Below are 22,111 nucleotides of genomic sequence, written 5' to 3'. Positions count from 1 at the left end.
CTCTTCCGAGGGGGCTCTTCTGCCAAATCAGGAGAGGCCTCGGAAGAGGATGAAATCCCCAAAGGGAGCTCTTGAGGAGTTGGCTCTCTGCGGTCCGGGATGAGGGAGTGAGTCGACTTACCCTGAGGCAGCATAGAGGGAGGGGCTGACGGAGCCGACTGTGGAGTAGAGCCAGGCTCTAACACACTCTGCATGACCTCAGCACCCCTGTCAGGCAGAGCCAGAGGTCCCCGCTCCGAGGAGCTAAGGACCCCTCGGCACCGACAGTGATGGCTCCGAGGCCGATGTCGGAGCCGAACTCACTAGCCGAAGCACCGAGAGGGAGGGTGGGTGGGACAAGGGTCCGATGCCACCCACCCCCCCGGAGCCGACGAGGGAAGTCCGGCGCCGAGATTCCTCCATGGAAGAAAACGGAGCCGACGACGGAGCCGAAGACAATTGTCTCGGCCCGAGGTGACCACAGTCTCGGTTCCGACACGACCCGGCTCGAACTCAAGAGAGTCGAAGGAGGAAAGAGTTGATGGGCCGGGGCAGGCACCGACTGATGAGTCGGGCTCTGAAGCATCTGGGCTAGTGCCTCAGACTTGAGTAGTCGACTCACCACCCTCTGAAGGTCATGATCGGACAGCCTCGATGACCTAGAGGAATGAGACCTTTGGCTCCGTTCAGACAGCAGGGGAGATCCTGGAGCCGAATGAACGGAGCCAAGAGAAGGTGACCTAGACCTCTTTCTGGTTGTCGGCTCCGAAGATCTTGTCGGAGCCGACACGGGTACCTCGATAACCTCGGCTCCAGCCGGAGCCGAGGAAGCCACAGAAACTGTGGACTGAGTCTTATCGTCTCCAGCCGGAGCCGATAAAGGCAAAGGTTGAACAACCTGAGGTCTCGGCTCAGAAGCCGGAGCCGAAGACCTCGATGCCTTGGAGGGCTTCCCTGTTGAGACAGACAGGGAATCCTCAGGCTTCAACAAGCCTCTCAATATAAGCTTGTTTTTTCTTTCCTGCAGGACCCTGGGGCTGAAGCCATGGCAGACAGCACAGGAGTCCTGCAGGTGCAAAGGCCCCAGACAATAGACACAAGAAGTGTGAGCGTCTGTCAGAGACATTTTCTGACAGCACGCATCACACTTCTTGAACTGAGACCTTTGCTTCTTTAGACATAGCCTAACTGGTGAACACAAACACACACTCAAACACACCAGTTAAACCCTGTCAAAATTACAAACTTTAGTAAAAATACTAAAAATAAAATACAATAAACAGTAGTACACTACACAAACACTCCCTAGGGAAGGGAAGGCCTAAGGCCCAAGGGAAGAACTAAAAGTTCTTTTAACAAGAAACGGGAAAAAATTAGGTTCGGGGATAGAGTTCAATGAACTACACTAATTTAAGAATAATTAAACTAAAAAAGGGGGAAAAGGAGTAACTTTTTATAGAAAAAGCTAAAACTCACCAGGAACCGGTAGAATAACCAACCTCGAAGCTGTAGCGGCAAACGAGATCTGAGGTAACTATCGCCTAGCATTGTGGGATATAAGGGGAGCCTCGAGCCGGTGGAACCAACTCTCGAGCTTTAGAGTGGCCGAGTCGGAGCCGAGGTCGGCTCCGAACCCATCCAGCAAGAATGAAGGCGAGATAGACAACTTAACATGAGCCCACAAATGGTTCCCTGCCTCTTTATCTTGTTGATTGAAAAGGAGGATGGCTAAAAAGAAGCATCTCCTGTTGAGGGTAATACTATGGAAGGAACAGCCACTGAGGGCAACATATGCAGAACAATTTTTAACAACTCTATCAACATCAAGGTACTCAGAGTAGGGTACCAATCCCTGCTGTCAAAAATCAAAGCCAGCTAAGACCAAGGATAACACACAGCAGATTAGAATCAAGCCAGCCTTAACCACTTGATCCTTGACAATGCGGCCAAATTGCTTATCACCTCCAGGTCTAAGGTAAACAGTTTTGATCTTGAAGGCTGGAAAGCCAACCTCTCCAAAACTGGCATTGAAGCTGACAAAAGTGGTAATGAACTCAACCCTGATAGGTAAACCTCCACCTCCCCCCCCCCACAGTATGAAAGGAATTCAAGATGTCCTTCAGATGACATTGTAAACTGCGTTTCCTTCTGCTTGAGTTGGTAATAACTCAGGTGGATGTAAAAGAGTAGGGGTTCTTTATTAACCCGTCCATATCACATACAATCATTTCAACCATAAGTACTATATAACAAGAACTTTTGCATTATAAATAAACAATAAATAAAAAAAAATCACTGAAAGTACAGAAAACCACATAATAAAAACATAAAATTAAAATTTACTATCATTTGCAACTTAAACTTGTTTTATCTTATCAATGATTTTTATATAATTCCACTCATTAAATAAATTTTCTCTTAATCTGGCCTGCCGTATTTGATATATACATGCCATCACTACTTAATCTTTTGTATGATCTAACTTGTTTTTTCCCAATCCCTCCTTAACAATATTTCTCATCTTAAGATTTTAAACCCAGTTCCATCCTTCAAATTATGCTGACATTTCCAATAATTTCCTAATTTTCATACAGTCTAAAAAAAACTAGTTTCATAGACTCTAACTCTATACTCTAAGCATTTATATATTCAACAACTTTGGACTTAATATATCCTTTAATTGGCTTTTTTAATCATCACTCTCCATAAATATCCTATCCATCATCCCAATCCTTAAATCTTTTTCTTCTATCTTTAATAGCTTTTTTCATTTCTCCTTGCCAACATCCCCTACTCTTTGGGGCTGCTAGAAGAGGCTTAAGGGAAGCACCAACATGGAAAAGCAGGAGCGAAACACTATGGAGTGTTTGGAGGTGGAAAGTCAGAATTTGGAGAAAAAATGTTTTATATGGAGCTTCAGAATGTAAACGAAGATTCCTGTGTTGTAGATAATATAAGTAAGTAGTGTTTAGCTGTCTCTTAGGAGAAAGAAGTAAATGAGTCTGTGGAAGTGGTGCAGATAGCAGAACTATGTCAGGAGGGCATGCTGATGATGTTCTGTTAAAAATAATTGAGCAGGGTGATCCAGGTGACAGTTCCATTGTTTCGTGGGGTGAAATGGCCGATAACATTTTTGGAAGTAATGAAGATGTGGAAAAGGAACCAGGTGAAGTGGCAGCTGAGAATACAGCAGTAAAACCTTATGCAGCAGTGACAGAAAGTAGACGAGAAAAGCAACAACAAACTGAGAAAATATCTGGTTTTGTGGCAGCAGGTAATACAGTAACTAGAACATATGCAGCAGTGACAGCAGACAAGAAAGAAGAGCAGCAACAAACTGCAAGTAATACTGTTTTTAAAAAGAAGACAAGATCAACTGTGAGAATAAGAACAAAAAATGACACTGCAATAGACAGATATTATTTATGGAATGATTTGGTAACTGCTCTTGGTTTTTAAAGCTCAAGAAATATTGGGACAGATGTAATATTTGAAACTGATGGACTTATGATATTTGAAACTGGTGGACTTATGATAAAAGTGCTGGAACTTAGTAACAAAAAAGAACATTTATCCATGGAATTTTTTTTTCTGGGGGTATCTTAAAAGTTAAAAAAAAGGTTACTTTGCAGTTTAGAACAGATGAACTGGAAGAAATAATGTTAAAAAATGCACACAGCATCTGTGTGATAAATTACTGATATATTATGAAAGTTAGGTATGAAAGAAACTCCTGGAATGGAAGAATGGAAGGTGGAGATTGGAAATTGTTTTGAAATGTGAAAGCATAGTGAAAAACACTTGCTAAACTGTTATTTTTGTGTCTTGGTCACAGAGCAACATTATGATATGCTGTCTAGTCTAAATCATGTTTTTTTTTTTTGGGGGGGGGGGATTTTTCTCACTTAAATAATGATTGTGACAAGGTACAATGTAACCAGTGTGGGTAGAAAGGACATATTACAAGAGGGTGTGTGCCTGAATACAGGTTGTGTAAAAAAAAGAACACTTTTAGATGGATTGTCAAGAACAAACCTTTAATAATGAAAAAAAGGGGAAAGGGAAGAAAATATGCATGAAAAAGAAAAACAAGAGGCTAGGGAGAAGGATTAATACTAATAATTTTTTTGGAGTTCTATCCAGTGGAAAATCTGATTCTGAGGAACAAGGATTATTTGTACATAAACTCAGGAAAAATATTAATTTGGAGAAACTTTAAAAATATTTACTCTAAACTTAAAAAGAAGGAAAACCAACAACTGTAGAGTCCTTTCAGTAAACGGGAACAATATTATTAGCACTGTAAGAAGGACAGCGATACTGGAATGGTGTGCTAAATGTGATGTGGATGTTATTCTGTTAGAGGATGTAAGATTCCTGACAAGTGAAGAAAGACTGCAAACAGAAAAATTGTGGGGTGGAAATATATTATGGAACATAGGAAGTGAAAGTTGTTCTGGAGTGACTGCGTTATGTAATAAATCAGTGAAAATATGAGATGTAATATGAATGGGAAGGTTAACTGCCATGGGTGTAAGTTGGACAGAACATGCTCACAGAATTATAGCATTATATGTATATATAACTAGCAAGGAAATAGACAATCTGTTATATCAAATATTACATTGTGGTGGTTATAATTGCAGAGGACTCTGTGATTTAAGGGAAAAATGTAAATACAATGGAAAGATGTTAAACAATACAGGAAATGATAAAATATGGTAAATTTGCTCTGTGGAACAAAAACCAGTGGACTTATAGATGGGGACCACTTGGATTTGAAATTGATTATTTTGTATAATTGGAAGGACTGGGGGGTAGCAGATGGTGATATAGTTGTGAGAGATTTTTCAGACCATTTACAATATGGATGGAGGTGATGAAAGAAAAGGATTATATTAAAATAGGAAATGGAATAAAAAGAATAAATGAAAAATTACAGGATGGAACTGGAGAATGAGGAGTATTGCAGTTATGGAAGGATTATATAACTATGAAGAACTTCTATAAAACCTGGTCTGAATGGTGGATTGAATTAAAAAAAAAGAAGTATAAAACTTTTTTTTCCCCAAAGTCAGGATGATGTTAGAATGAAGGAGAAAGTAAAGTATGGGAAAATGTATATAAAGTGTATTACAAAATTTGGTACTTGCGTATTATTGCAACCACATTCTGAACGACTCACTCTGCAGTTGTGCTTATGCTGTGGACATTTACTGGCTGTATAATGTTTAAACATTTAATAGTTGGTGAGGAAAGTGCTATTTTATCTTTCTACTGGCATCTTGTTTGAGTACACTCTGCATTCTTGTAAAGTTACACACATTTCCTAGCCTTGCTGTTGCTTTTCTGTCTGTAAGAAGTAGTAGGCGGCCCATACTTGCACATGCATCCCGCATAATCCAACAGATTTTCCCAATGGTGTACGATGACCTGACATGAGCTAGGGGTCATGGGGCTCCAATCTGATGTTAACATAATGAAGGGGCTAAGGCAACAGAGAATTACGCAAATATAAATTCATACCCCAACTACCCTAAGAATGTACTCCAACAGGAAAGGGGAAAAAAAAACAGAACCTAAAAAGTTGCACAAAATAATGACTTGGTGGAACTTTACAACAGTTGCTCTGCTAACCTCTGACTTACAGAAACACGTTATAGCAGCCTATGCTCAGTTCAAATGGACAAACAAATGAGGTAGGTTATTCTCCGAAGTGACAATAAAGTACTTAATGTAAACCAGATCATAGTAAAACACAACAGAGAATTCTGAGTTTATGCCAGAGTTTGGATAGCGCTAAAGTAGAACGACCACACACACTTATGCATTTAAATTACAACTTCATTTCCTTGGTTGGTTTTCAGTTCATCCTTAGAAAACGTAATTCACCACCGATTCTTATTACACCCGGGATTTTAAACCTCCTTTAATAAAACAGTTCTGCCGGCAGGTAAAACAGCAGTGATTCACTTACCATTTCGCTCTAGTAATGAATTTGTTGGTTTTAACAACATTATACAGCCAGTAAATGTCTGCGGCATAAGAACAACTGCAGAGTGAGTCGTTCAGAATGTGGTTGGTTTAATACGTAAGTACCCAAAATTTAGGGAATAATACAAGTGAGTATTATGATATTGAAAAATAAATATAAAAAAAAGAATTCAAGAGAAAATCAAGGCATTACTGTTTAAGCAGAGATATTTACAAGGGAAAAAGGAGGAGTTATCTGCATATTTGGGTAGAATAGTAAAGAAGGATATTGCTATAATGAGGGAAATGAAACATGTAAAATGGGAGGTAAAAAGAATACAAAAGAAAATTATGAATATTGCAGTATAGTATGTGGAAAATAAGAGCAAAAAGAAGTGAAATAAGAGAAAATGGAAAGTAAACATAAAAAAAATCCAGAATGAGTTAAGGAAGAGTTTTAAAAATATATATATATACTATTTGTTAACTGAATTTAATACATAGGAAAGTAAATGTTGATTCAGTATCAGGCCCAGGTGTATAGGGTATGGAACATATAAGAAATAATTCATGGATTTGCAAAGTGAGTACTTTGTAAATTTACTGAATGAATGGTTGAAGGAAGGGTTTTGTTTATGAAGCATTATGTAATAGGACATTAAAATGTATATGGAAGAAAATTGTAGACCCATCACATTAAATAACTCAAATTATAATTTTTTATGAGAATAATACAAAGAAGAATGGAAGGAAGGATGAAGGCTATTATGGAAGAAAGCATATATGGTATAAAGGGAAGGTATGTCAAGAATTGTTATTGGTTGTAAAAGAAATTGTGGATTTTATTGTAAGTAAAATGGTTCCCTATTAGAAGACCGAAGACGCATTCTTTTGAATGCGTCTTGGTCGAACTCAAAAGACTGAAATGGCAAAATATCGAAGCGGCTTTTAAGCAAATTCTTTCCCTGGGAAAGAATTTGCTTGGCTGCTTCATTACTTTGCCGTTTTCGGCACTGTAGTGTGATCTAGGAGCTGGTATATTTAAGTAGGGGTGTGGGGGGGGGGGGCAGCCCTCTTCTTAATGTAATGTTTAAAGTGTTTTATTTATTTATTTATTTATTGTTGGAACGGCGATTTTTTTTTCCCTAGGAAAAAAATCGCTGATCTGACAGTTCGAAATTTTAAGCTTTCAGTTACATAGTGTCGATTAATCACCATTCGCTTTTTTAAGCATTCGGTGATCTGATATAGACCCAGTAAAACAGTGGATGTGAAACTTATGATAGATGATATTAGCAAGGCATTTGATGCAGTAGGATATGATGCTTTGTGAGATGTTATGGAGAATTATGGAAATGGTAATAGAATTAAGAGAGTGGGTATATCAGCATATCAAAATAATAGAGTGAGGGTGTTAGTGAATGGGTGGCAGAGTAGAGTAATATCCATGAAGTGTGGTATAAGACAAGGATGTCCCATGAGTGGAATATTCCTTGCACTGGTAATGAATGTGGTAGTGAGTGAAGTAGCTTATAAAATGGAAGATGATAGATATGTGAAGCAAACGGAGATGATGATTCTTGTAGTTTTGACATATGCAGATGATATAGTGGTAGTTGCTAAGAAAAAAAATACTGGCTGAGTGAAGTGTTGGTTTGTCTAAATGGATGTTTAAAGGAAATAGGACTGACCTTGAAATAAAGATAAAAGTAAGGGTTTGGGTGATGTGGTGAAAACTGAGGGCATGTGTATTTTTCATTGAATGAGGTGTCTTTGCTAGAAATATAATTTGGGGAAAATTATGTAGTTATGGTGCAATGGGAGGGGTTGAAAAAAGAAATGAAAGAAATATGTCTTCAGTGAAGGACATGTAGATTAGAATTTAGGAAAAAGGTTTGTCGGTTGAATTTTGTATTAATGGGAATAGCATATATGCCAAATGTTTATATGATCTCAGAAAATATGAAAAGGAAATTATGCAATTGACATTTTCTTTTATATGGGGTTCAAGATTAAACCCAGTGAAAAAGGTGTGTTATATCTGAATGAAGATGAAGAGGGATTGGGGTTATTAAATCCAGTTGTTTATTCTGCTTTTTTAAACTTGTACAGAGTATTAAAGTGGGTAAAGGAAGAGAATGAAAAGTTAATAGTAAGAATGTTTAAATATAAGCACAAAAAGATCTGGGGGAGTGAGAATAATAAAAAGAGAAAAACAATATAATAAATGAAGAAATTAAAAATTATCAAGAAAAATACTAACATGGAAAATAAAAATTGATGATATAGGGAAAGATAGAAGGATGTGGTATTATCACGTGATGAAACAATATTATAATGTAAATCCATGGGAAAATTTACCAGAATAAATTACTAAAGCCATTAATGTAATGAAAAGTGGTATACCAAGACACTAGATTATCAGGATTCCTGCGGAGACTGGTAATAAACAAGTTATCACTAAAGGGGAATATGGCATATAAAAAGAAACTTTAAAGAGTGTGTTTATTTTTTGAGGAGGAAGAAACAACAAAGCATGCTTTTTTGAAATATAAAAGACGGGAGAAACTCTGGAAAAAGTTGTGTGAAGAAAAACATTAAGGACATTAATGGCATAAATAATATGCATATGAAGATGATTATGGATATTATAAAAACAAGAAGAAAGAATATGTGAGAAGGGTAGGTAAGAATTTATTTTATGTAATATGGGTTATTTGAAATGAAAGACTGAATGAAATATTGTTTAATGGGAAATGGATTTTGTCAAATATATTGCAAAAAATTAGATTATGGTTGTGGAAGAAGGAGCAGGGTCAATTATGGAAAAATAACGATGAGGGTGTTATAAAAAATGATACACATTAAAAAAAACTAGAAATGAGTGTGTGTGTGTGTGTGTGTGTGTGTGTGTGTGTGTGTGTGTGTGTGTGTGTGTGTGTGTGTGTGTGTGTGTGTGTGTGTGTGTGTGTGTGTGTGTGTGTGTGTGTGTGTGTGCATATATATATATATATATATATATATATATATATATATATATATATATATATATATTTATATCAGTGAAAGTTTAAAAGAACGAACTCCCAGAATGGCGCATTTCATCTCCATGAAACTAATCACTTGGCCACCAATAAGGAAAACAAAATCTAAAGCAAATTAAAACCACCAAAGTGGGGGGCTGTTCCCCCCACATCCCCCAACTAAATATACTAACTCTGAGATCGCACTACAGTGGAGAAAAGGAAAAAGTTCACTATGCTGGCCAAGTGGTGAGTTTACCAGAGGCAAAATATGCTGTTCCAAGAGTTAATTCACTTAATCTTTCGCAGACTTCATCTTGCTGTTATGCAAGTCGACATTATGTTAATTCAACAATATAAAGAGAATATATATATATATATATATATATATATATATATATATATATATATATATATATATATATATATATAGTTTACCGACATAATGTTGAATGTCATAATGTCTAATAGTCATTCGGTTGAAAAATAACATCTCAGCCCAAAACATTGAATTAGAAAATGTCTACAATCACTTCATTGAAAAAGCAATGAGATCAACTCTACTATTTTGCACCCCCCCCCCCCACACTTAAATATATCAACTCTAAGATCGCACTACAGTGCGGAAATGGGCAAATTTGATAATTTCAACATTGTGTGTTTAGACTAATTGTATTTCAACATTTTGATCATCGAATATAGTATGTTCAACCAATTCAGTTTCAACCATTTAGCATTCAACATTATGTTGGTAAACCTATACACACACACACACACACACACACACATATATATATATATATATATATATATATATATATATATATATATATATATATATATATATATACACACACACACACACACACACATATATATATATATATATATATATATATATATATATATATATATATGCACCTGTAAATATGTACATTTTGTAAATATGTAAATAATGCTTTTTATGTTGTGTTAAATAAAGGACCCCTTCTCATCGTAATAGGGTCTGTGGATTCTTTTACATCTACCTGAACCACCACCAACTCAAGCTGATGGAACTCCTGTTTAACATCTCATCTACAGCTATTGGTAACTATTTTAGTATCTCTGCTGTGAGGTGTATTGTGCTAACATCTGACCACACTGGGGACAGTAATGTCAAATGCATTTGCTAAAGTAATGGCATCAGAGAGAAATTATGGAATTAAGTAGATTGTATACTGGTGGGAAAAGCTGGTGCACAGTTAACTATTTTCAGTATTTAATTTAGTTGTTTACACAGCCTACATTGTCTAGAATCAATGCTTTCACTTATATGACCCAGATATTTACAGTTTTGGGCAGTTTCCAGAGGTCCAACTGTGTTGGCAATAGTGTAATAGCAGGCTTCTTTGCAACATCTGTGAAGTATGTACTAACTAATACAATGTTGGCTTTCTGCTTATACAGTTATAATCCTCTATTACCTTTTTATTTTTTGTTCCATGTTCTATCTCAAAATTATCAAGCCTCTATTCCCTCATCCATTCCTCCTGATCAGGAGCATCTGATGACACACACAGGGAGGTAGCAGCAAGTGACCATGGCTGCTTTCACTATGTAGGGGTTAGGCCATTTTGTATTATTTTAATCTTCTCCCATTGGCTAGAAAGTGCAGCTTAATGCCTGTGGTACTGGCTGTAGAATGACTGCTCATTTGTGCAGACCCTTGATGATTTCTAGTTAGAATACTTATGATTTCATTAGTGAGCTTGCGCTAGTATAGCATTATTTAGCCCTGACACAAACAAATGAGATCTGAATGAAGAATGTTGAATAAAAGAGAAAGATTATCTGCATTTCATGTGAGAGTGGAACCTGAATGAAGGGTATTGAATAAAAGCACATGATTATTTTCTTTTCATATGAGACTGTAATTATCTGTGCCTTGCATATGAGAGCACTTCATGATCTGTACCTTTTCTCATGTAAGCTCATTCATCCCTCTGACCTACAAGTATTCTAGGTCACTGGAAGTGGTAGGTAGGAACAGTGGGTCATGGCTGTCATCCAGCAGGAGTTAGGAGTCTTTTCTATGCTGCTAATACCCCACAAGCACACCCAACTGAAAGATATTTACAATGACCACAGTGCTGTACCCATTTGACTATGCATTTCCACAGAAGTCTTGTTTCTAGCTAGATTGCATGCAGTCATTGATGAGCTCATGCGGTCTGACTACCAAGTTACAGGAGTTGTAGTCTTGAACCATCCCCTAGATGGAGCTCTTGTGGCAGGGTATAACTTTCACCCTTCGCTTGGGATGTGATAGCCACTGATGGCTGCTCAACTATACCTCCTCCCCAGTCTTCTTATCCAGAATACAGGTTATCTGAGAAATACTCAAGGGACTGTATGGTACAGAGCCACCAAATTCATTATTTAACCATTGACAGCTGAAACTTTAAGAGTGTGATCACTGAGATATCACATAAGGCAGGACTCATTCATGTATTACTTGAGATACATCTCCAATATCTGTATACATTATACTGGTAAAGACAATAATACTTTTTAGCAATGATCCATGGGGAACTCCCATCTTTACAAATTAACAGTATAAGTTGCTTTTCTAACACATTGCTAATTTAGCCTAACAGATCGCTTGACCTGAAACCAACTAACTACTCTATCTCCTAGGCACTCTGTTTTTAGTTAGAGATGTTCTTCATATTATACTTTTACCAGCCTTTGTAATTACCTGGAAAAGAATGAGTAATGACCCCTTAATTTCTATTATTCCTAATTAAAACATCCAATAATTTGAAGACTATGTCTGCTCCTTATCCAAGCATTTTAATGAACAATAAAACATATTTGATATAATGTGAGCTGTTTATAATTACCCACAGAATACCTACAGATCATTTAAACAGGAAGACATTTTATCATGCCTGCATATAATTTACATGTGTCTTTTAATGTATGCATAGTTGTTTTACAATTATAAATTTATTCCATCACTCTGGGTAATATCCACAAGAGTCTGCTTGAATTGTTAAGCACTTACCTGTGGCAGAAATAACTGGGCAGTCAGTAGAGCCAACGATCACTGAAATTGTTTCGTTGACAGAATTTATGATGAATCCTGACCCAGAAATTGTCAAAACTGTACCATCTGCATAAGACCCTGGAAAAAAGTGGAAAGGAGTATTTTATTAGGTGTTTCATAAAGATACAGAACTGAAGTAAACAAAGTAACTATATTTGCTGTTATGGTTTTCTACCAAACAACACTGGAATATATGAGGTTTAGACTTATTAAAATATCATCAAAATGTGATTATAATTTTCATTTATTACTAGTACAATGCACGGTCAATGTCCAAAGTTCAGAGTTGTTTATGTTAACTACAGCTGTTCAAGACAGAAAACAATTAGGGTGAATGAAGAGTGGAATATTAGAGGCTCCTTTTTGACTCAATGAAACATATTTACCAGCTACTTTTGATGAATCTGCTTCAGAGACTAGTTTTACATTGAGGTGCAGTATTTTTTTAGTGATAGTAGGTACATTACTAGAGACCAGGTTAAATGAGGAAGATGAGTCAGTCACCTATGTAATGGCCACAGAGGTCTTCATCCTTTTTCATTTTCTTGCATTGTAGTAAACTGTTTTTGGCAGGGTAACATCTTTTATCATATAGGATTTGGAGAACTTAGGCTCTGTGAATGTTACTTTGCCAAACTGTGCAAAACAATGCATTTCTCAATCATTACTACATTTATTTATTTCAGCGTGATAATAATGATTGGTACCTCAGCAATATTAAGATTGGGATTCATGAATCCTTCATGAATCCTTTAGGTCTGGTGCATTTTACTACTCACTCCAAGACTGAACAAGGTAAAATGAACAACATTAAGAATACCCTTTTCAAAGACACCACCCACCCTGTGATGCGCACACACACACACACACACACACACACACACACACACACACACACACACACACACACACGTTTCTGTTGTCATTATGTTCAAGACATCCTAAAATATATGCAGCACTTGGAACTATGAGATTTGTAGACACTTCTGTAGGTGGATGCAGGTCTGGATGATTATTTTCAGAAATGCTGGTGTATATCTCATCCAACAACCTTTCAACAAAAGTAAATGCCCCTATTATCAATTCAGTTATCACTAAAGAGAACATATGTGGCTGCCACATTAATATGCACCTTGTTCTATTGGTGACTAGGGCTGTGGGCTTTTAAAAAGGCCAGTGGCAAACAGAATGCCATCCTTAGGGTAATTGCCTATAGTATTCCATATAACACCAAAGCTAACCACTGCAAGTTGGATTCCTTTTTGATCCCTTCACCAGTTCAATCAAATAATCATTGGACTACCATAAGTGATTAGCTGTCCTGCTCCATACCTGGCCTGTGAGTGCCTTTTGTACTTGGCTTTTCTCACCGTTCTGGTAACAATCAGTGCTTTCTACCAGCCAACTCCCATATGTCAGTAAAGAAAGTCCTGTGCCTCCTGGCTCCTCTGAGCCTACTAGTCTGCTATTGGAGAGACCTTCGTGGCTCCCATTTCTCTTATCTAGTCAGTGATCATACTTCTTAACCTCTTAGTGCAAGAAATGTGGACAAAACCTAAAATAATGATATAAGCCAAAAGTCTGGACATTCTGCAAAAAATCTGGACAACTGAGTAATATGTTATTGATGAATGTCCCATACATGCTTCCCCTCTTTCCCATCCTGTCAGTGATCAGTAATGTATTTTAAGCCTATTGATTTCCATCCCCACAGACAGTTAGCTTATGAATAAACCTGGCATTGCTCAAACATATTTCATCAGATCAGAACTTTTGGTTTGTCACTGGATAAGCATACATTGACTGGTTAAAGCCATAGGTCTCCCATCAAAGCCCACTGTCAGGATTTTGAATCCACACCTTCACATCCAAAGGTCTTGTCTAGCTACCCAAGCACAGTATAACTGAATAAATCTCCAAGTCATACCACCAAGCCCACTATAAGAGTTCACATCTTCTGGCTTCCCACCCAAATGCACTGTTTATAATTAGAGCGTTGAGCCTCCCTCATTAGCCAACCATGAACACACATTTATAGCCTTTGTGACAAATGTCAGTGACTTGAGCATCCAGGTGGTTAAACAAACTTCAAAATCAGCAGTCAGTGATGCTTCTGTCGTGGTGCACCTCCTAGTGAGTGGTAAACACCTCTGGCCCAATGAACTTGCAGTAGTAACTGCTGAAGCCTTCATATGCTCACACCTCCTTCAGGTTTCACCGGGGGTACTCTCATCGGTCTTCAGCTTCCCACTTCTATGTGCTAATAACCAGGTTAGACCTTACAAGCACCCCAACCTTCATGCTATCCTGACTTCAATAGAATGCATGCACAACAGTCACCTAACTCACTCAAACACTTTGTCAATGAGCAGAATAAAGATTTTGTCTAAGAACGACACCTCACTTGTAAACTAAGGCAAAGTGAATGTGTCCACTTCTGACTAGCTGGCTAAACCCCCATTGTTATGCTGTCCTAGACTTGACTGCTCCTCCTTATCTATTACAGACCCTTACATCACCTCCCATTTGGTTGGCATAATGAGCCCACCACCACAGTGCCACAAGTTTATGTACTTCACAATCCCGGTGCAGGAGTATAAGAAACACAATCAAAACATTTTAAAACAGATAAGCAAATTTATTTGGAATTATAAGCAGCATTAAAATGTAGAACAGGCCATCCATTCATTGTGTCCTTGTATCCATATATACTGCCCTGCTATGCTAAATGTTGCCCTACCATATATATATATGCATAGTGCTATTATCCAGCTATACAATGTTATCATCTATATATATATGGTCCTGCTATTTGTACATTTTGTGCTACCATCCAGATATACTGGCATGCTTTCCATATGTACTGCCCTGCCATCTGTTAGAAATTTTTATTTGTGCCATTTGTTTAAACACATTTATTTTGTATTTTCCTTGTGAAGTCTAAGGTTGCTTGTATATTTAATTTTATCAAGTACAACACCTAATTTTATGTATTTCAAGTAAATAATTTATTTTTCACTTTTAAATATTTGTGACTGGTGACTCTGTTGTATTCACTTAAGGATATGCATATTGGAATGTGCACTATTTGCTGTCTTTACCTTTTGAATATGTTTTTCTTAAGTTATTGCTTCCATGTACATATTTAACATTTGTCTTATTTTAGGGGTAAATAGTAGGAATGTTTTTGAATTGCTAGTGTGGTATATGTAGCCAGTGATCATATTACAATAAAACTAAGGAAGGAGATGCTGGTACAAGAGAAATATCAACAGCTCTACCCTTGTCTTTACCTTTTGAATAGGTTTTACTTAGGCTACTACTGGCATATACGTATTTAATATTGCCTTGTTTTGAGGGTAACGGTTAATATGTTTTTGATATATAAGTGTAGTAAATGTAGCTGGTGGCCATATTACCAATACTTTGCCTGAGAACATAAGTATCTGGTTAACAGACTGGAAGTGTAACAGTGCTAGGAATGTGGGGAAAATTATGTCTTCTTCCTAGCTAGCAGGGCACAGCTGCACAAGAAAGTGCTACCCAGCATAGATGTGGGTAAAAAGGAAACCATGGAGCAATCTACGCCTTCACATCATGTTCCACAGGTAAATGAGAAACTGCTGGTTAAGTTCAGATCAAGGCGTTGGAGTAAAATGTTTCCATTGTAAGCAGATGGGATTTGTATGGGCCAAATGTCTTCAGTGAAGGGGTTGAGAGCAAAAAAAAAAACACATGAAGCAACTAACATGGGGATGTACTACACTAATAACAGGTTGCCTTGAAACTGCAAACGTTTCAGATTACCTAATCTGACAGAAGGTAAGGTAATCACTTGTTAGACAGAATTATTGTTAAACCTACAGTTGTTAGAGAAGAACATAAGTTACCAGGATAGTACAGTACAGTAAGGGTAAGGACACCTTTTCCGATCCCACTGGATAAGGTTCATTTGGACTGAGAGGGAGTTGGGAGACAAGCAGGGGACAGTGTTTGATGATATCCTAGTAGAAAGTACACATGCACAGGAATACATAATGTCAACATGTTGTCATGAGTTGTTAAGTCATTTGGGGGGTTGTAACTGTATTGTTTAGTGGTTTAAGAGAGTGAAGCTTCTTTTTTGCCTAACTTGATAGGTTAGTCATTGCCATTTCTTGTGAATGTTTGCTTCTCAGTTTAACAGTCACTGATTCAAGACAGTTTAGTGTTTCTTTCTCCAGTTCCTCTGTCCATGTGGCTGATATCTTTAATATGGCAGCTGAAGGACACATGCAGTGTAATGGACCTATCTATGTTAGTTAATCAACAGATAACATATATAAGATGATTCAAAGGACACAGCTGCAATTGCTCAGCATGGAAAGGAAGCTAGTGCACATAAAGACTTGCTAGCACTGCATGGAGCAAAAATCTCTGATCTTCAGAACAAAACATACAGCTAGTGCTGCACATGCCTCACAGAGTCTATATCACATAGTCAAAGTTATGTAACTTCGAACACCTAATGGTCGAACCATTATGTTCGAAGTTACATAACTTTGACTACTTAAAAAAAAAAAACACAACGGACAACAAAATAAACTGTTGTAAGCAGGGGGGCAATCCCCCTGCACCCACCTCGTGGGGGGCTGTGCCGCCCACACCCACTGCTACTTAAATGTACCAACTCCGAGATCGCACCACATTGAAATAAATGGAAACCTCCACCTATGGAGATTTCCATTCACACGCTTGAACTTTTACAAATTTGAACATATGGTCTTAATGATATGTGGTTTGAACTTGAAAAAGATCGATGACGTGATAGGAACCCTGCCTCACAACCTCTTACAGAAAGAAATCTGGACAAAGACTAAAATAATAGGGGGCAAAGGCCCAAAAATAGGGACAGATTTTAAATATTGTTCTTATAAACATAAAAAGTTGTTAGAATGACAGGATTTGTGTTAGCATGCATTTTCTGAAAGATATGAAGTCTGAAACTCAAATATGTCATTATTCAGTGACTTCAATCCTCACTAATTTGCCAGAAAACCACAAATTTTATGACAGTCATACCAAAAATATGAGGGAAAGCTCTGGACATTCTGCAAAAATCTGGACAGGTGGGAGGTATAGAAATGAGTTTGATTTACAGTGTATATGTCAGAATGTAAACAACCATAGGCAACCTGTAGGGCCAAAATTTGCATTTCCCTTCACATGCCCTTAGGTTTATAGGCTAAAAGTTGAGGGTCCAAAATACCTTTTTCCCAATTATGATTCTTCCACTTATGCAATCTACTAGCCACAGAATTAAATTCAGTCATTTTATAGTTCCCTTTAAGTGGTTTTAATTGCTCTTGAATAAGCATATTTTTGCCACCCTGCTTCTCCTATTCCAGTTCAAGTTTAGTAGTTTTGTCAGACAAGACATCTAATTTAGCAAAATGAGCATTTCGATAATTTGCCACCAAAGCATGACCAATCTCCTTAATCTCCTTTTTAAAGCATCCCATGGAAATGACTAAATTGTCTTGTCCTTACCCTTACTGTACCCTAAAAACATTCCAAGATGGTGTGCCCTGTTCAGTTTTAAAATGTTCTTCTTTCTTGATAGCATTACCCTGCCAGAATTATCACATGAAATGCTGACCGAATTAAATGGTACTATTTCTATTAAAGAAATAAAACAAACCATTAGGTGCATGGCTAAGGGTAAAGTGGCTATACCAGCTGTATTACTGACTGAATTCTACATTGAATATGTTGACCGCTTAATGTATTTTCACAAAGTGAGAAGAAGTATGATCACATTCCGTTCTCTTCCAGGATGTTACCTGCTGCTCTGATACCCAAGAAGGGTCAGTATATGACCATTCCTGTGGGGCATAGACCTATTTCTCTGTTTTTATTAGAATCTAAGATTTATTTCAAGATCTTAACTAAGTAGCTAAGGAGATATATTCCATACCGTATTCCCTCAAATCACCAGAGATTTGTGAAAAGTAGTCAAGGCATGGGATGGTGGCCTAATAGCTAAAGTGTTTGCCTTACAAACACAAGGTGCAGGGTTTGAGTCTCACAAGGGATAATTGGCTAGGCTTAAAATGCGTCGCAAGGGCAGTTTGTCTAGTACCAATCTATGAACCTATGAAAGATATACCTTGCTAGGTTATGGCTTAATAGAATTCAATGTGCATGTCCCAAGTCCCCTCCCAAGGGTACCTTCTGTTATTCTTACACAGAGCTTTTGTCTCGCTTGAATGGAACTTTCTTTCACAGTCAATAAGGCCAATGATATTAAAGGTGCATTAGTGGAAAGGTAAAAACTACTATATACCTTTCCATTTGCACTGATCAGCACTAATGATGTACTTCCCCATGCCTTTCCTTTGTAAATAGGAACACACCCAGGGTTCCTGATATCTAATATGGTTTTTGCCTTGGCAATAATCACTTACGCCACATATCTGCATCAAATAGGTTCTACTTATGAGATCACATTCTACAATGGTAACAGGATACCTTTTTCTTGGTTTGGAGATGATGGTGTGACTTGGATTTTCAATCCACAAGACAATTTAAAATTAATGTTGGACATGTCAACAAAGTTTGGTGAGAGTTTAGGTTTATTCTTGAATAAAAGGAAGTATTTCTTCTTAACTCCATTTGTTTTAAGTAGTCGAACATGACAGAGGAAATTGGACATATATACATGCATACATACATATACACATGCATATATATATATATATATATATATATATATATATATATATATAAACAGATGGGTATAACTGTCTATCTATAATATATATAGAAAAATAGATGTTCTTATAGATAACTATATATATACATCAGAAGATCGACTTTTTGAAAGTTGAACTTTACATGGTAGAGACCATATGATGACTGATTTTTTGAAAATTGAACTTCATATGGTCTCGACCATATGATAAATTTTCCAAAAAGTTCAATTTAACAAAATAAACAAATAACTGTCTTTGCAGGAATTCAAGCCCTCCTGCTCCCCCATTCCCTGCACATTATATATACCAACTCTGAGATCACACTACAATGGAGAAAGTGGAAATGGGGAAATCTTCAGTCCCATGATCTCAGTGCAAATACTCTTGACTTTTAAGAAAGTTGATCATGTGGTCTCGACCATACGAAATTTGACTTTCTGAAAAGAAGATTTGATCTTCTGAATGGGATCCGTATGCATATATATATATATATATATATATATATATATATATATAGGTTTATAGGTTGGTACTAGGCTATCGGCCCTAGGGCCTATACAAGCCTAGCCATAACAATTCCCTGGATATTTCTTCCCGCAATATTTACTTCTCTGGACCCCTGTTTAGCAGGGTGACTGACGTGATCCCTGAGGTGAATTTCTTATCTCTCATCCAATCATCAAGGTTCCTTTTGAAGAGCGCCAAGGAGGCACTCTGCTTAACATGTATGTCTATTCCAGAGTATGGGGGGGGGTCTCTCGGTCAGGAACCTATCCCTCCAGCATGTTTTGTTCATTGTGATGACAAGGTTTAGATCCCTGGAGCATGTGGCTCTGAGGTATTGGGATTTCTTTAAGTGGAGCATGTCCAATAGCTTAGGGTTTGAAACGGCCTTGTATGTTAAGCAGAGATCGCCTCTGAGTAGACAATATGCCACAGAGTCTAGCTGGAGTTTTTTTAGATGGTCAGTATATATATATAGACGTGCACACACACACACACACACACACACATACATATACATATATATATATATATATATATATATATATATATATAGATTCACTTTATAACCTCGAAATGCTGAAATATCAAATTTCAGTATCTCGAGACTATAAAACCGAATCCACAAAACACCGACAAACAACAACCGCAAAACCACATAACCGAAAACACCACACACACTACACTAAACATACAACACAACACCCATATCACAACATAAACAAAATAAAACACACATACACAACTCACACACACATAAGCAGGGGGGCAAGCCCACCTGCACCCCCACCCCCCCTACTTATATAAACTAACTCCGAGATCGCACAAACACAACACAAAAGCTCACTCACACACGCACATTCTCCAATCCCTCACACACACTCTAACTCCCACTCAAAACCCTTACAAAACACTCACTTACCTGACATAACACCTACATCCACACATAGCACCACACACCACCAAAACACAAACCTGGACATTACGTAGCGCAACTTCATAACCGTGAATTTGACATATATTCGACATATGTGAAATTCATGATTATGAACGTTCGCTATTTCAAACATTCGACTTTATAGCTTCGAGATACTGAAATTCGACATTTCAGTATTTCGATGTTATAAAGTGAACCCATATATATGTATATATATATATCTTCTGGAGTCTAAAAGGATGGTATCTGAATAAGAATGACAACACCTTGACTTCTTAGCCAGAATCAATGCAGTTAAAATATTTTGGCTACTGAAATGTATTTTTTTGTGCAGACATTTCAGAAAACTATAATGAGTTTCTTATGGAACTCTACTATGTATAGAAGATCTAGGAAAAAATTATAACTTCTTTTACCAAGGGGGTATCTGCAGCTCCCAAATTTAACAATGTATGCTATGGCTATGGCATTAAGTCAAGTACTTCAGGTGACAATGTTACTGCTCCAATTTGATTAATCCCAGAGATCTTCATTAAACATGAACATCAGTTGCATCCTAGAGCAAATGAGAGAGAGGAGAGAAATGGGACCCTGAGGTTGGGGGGATTATGGAAGGTTGGCTTAGCAGGTAGATTATGAATAAAAGGCATGCTATTTACCTTTGGATATGGGATCGGATATGGGACTAAAACTGGTATCAGATCGATTGCGAAAGTATTTTCTGGCAAGACATGGTTAATATGGGCTCTTTCCTTTGGAGAAATATAGTTTGGGATGACACTACTGAATTCCCTTCATTTCAAGACTGTATTCCTAGGGCCAATTATAAGAATTTCAAATTTTGGCAATACTTGCAGCTGAGCTCTATTTTTCAGGAAACCAAGGTCGCTACCTTCCCAATATCAACCTTGGATTTTTTTAGGTGCCTATACTGGCTTTTTGGATAAGCAGGACATTTAAAAGCGGTTCCATTGCAAAGTTATATAGAATATTAATTGATCTCAAAGATCAACCTAGTTCAGATTTTAGATTTGCCTGGGAACAGCAGCTTGGGAAAGAGTTGCCTAAAAATGTCTATGCGTGGGTGGTAGTTCAGTGGCGCACCCTTTTACATGGTATAAAATATTACTGTAACAGCAAAATTCATTAGAGTGGTTGTATAAAAGGAGTATTACAACAACTAGTAGATGTTGGAGGTATAACTACTAATCTGCAATCTACCTGTGTATGGTCTAGTCTTGCCTCGGTGTCAGGGCAATTTTGGACAAAATATGTGAAGCTACTTCTTGGGCCATGCGGGCTAATTTACCAGGACATGAACATTAAAGGTTTGGCTTCTAGGTCTGAAAGTGAAAAAAACTGTAAACTAAATGAGGCAGGAAAAACCTGGATTAAAATTGTGTATTTAATAAAGTTTGATATTATTTTCATTCACTGTAGATCTGACTCTTGTGATGTTACTTTTCTCTTCTGTAGTTATGAACATTATGCGTGGCTTCATTTTCATACTCATGAATATAGAAACTGTTTTAGTGGCTATTGGAATATATTTTACTTGTACTGGTGTGAAACTCTTGGCCATGTTTGTTTCCTGTTGTTAAAGTGCCCTCATTTTAATGTCACTTTTATGTCTATTGTCTATGTTTGTTTAAAGTTAATGGTTTTAATAAAGTTGTTGTTGCAAAAACTTTCTAGATCTAACTGCCTAAGTGAAGTAAGTACAGACTGCAAGCAGCAGAGATTAAGCTTTGCACATACAAATCTTGAGTGATGATACATCTATATCTTCCCACCAAATCTAGAATGTGTGCAAAGCCTGCTACAAAAAATATTCACAATCTTTGCAATCACATCAAACACTGCAACCCAT

At 37.2% G+C, this 22,111-nt stretch overlaps 1 protein-coding gene across 1 annotated transcript in view; it reads right to left on the bottom strand.

Moving 5' to 3' along the window:
- PKHD1L1 (PKHD1 like 1) overlaps positions 1-22,111 on the bottom strand; it is a 1,597,738-nt gene that overhangs the window by 767,596 nt on the left and 808,031 nt on the right. The window contains exon 31 of the mRNA XM_044066249.1: positions 12,025-12,144. Within this exon, the coding sequence (XP_043922184.1) occupies positions 12,025-12,144 (120 nt within the window). The remainder of the gene's footprint in view (positions 1-12,024; positions 12,145-22,111) is intronic.

This window comes from Protopterus annectens, chromosome 3.part1, assembly GCF_019279795.1.
Source record: "Protopterus annectens isolate FY-2018-M chromosome 3.part1, PAN1.0, whole genome shotgun sequence".
NCBI classification, from domain to species: domain Eukaryota; kingdom Metazoa; phylum Chordata; order Ceratodontiformes; family Protopteridae; genus Protopterus; species Protopterus annectens.
Note: the sequence above shows the minus strand (reverse complement) of the source record. Positions and strands in the feature narration are given on the sequence as shown.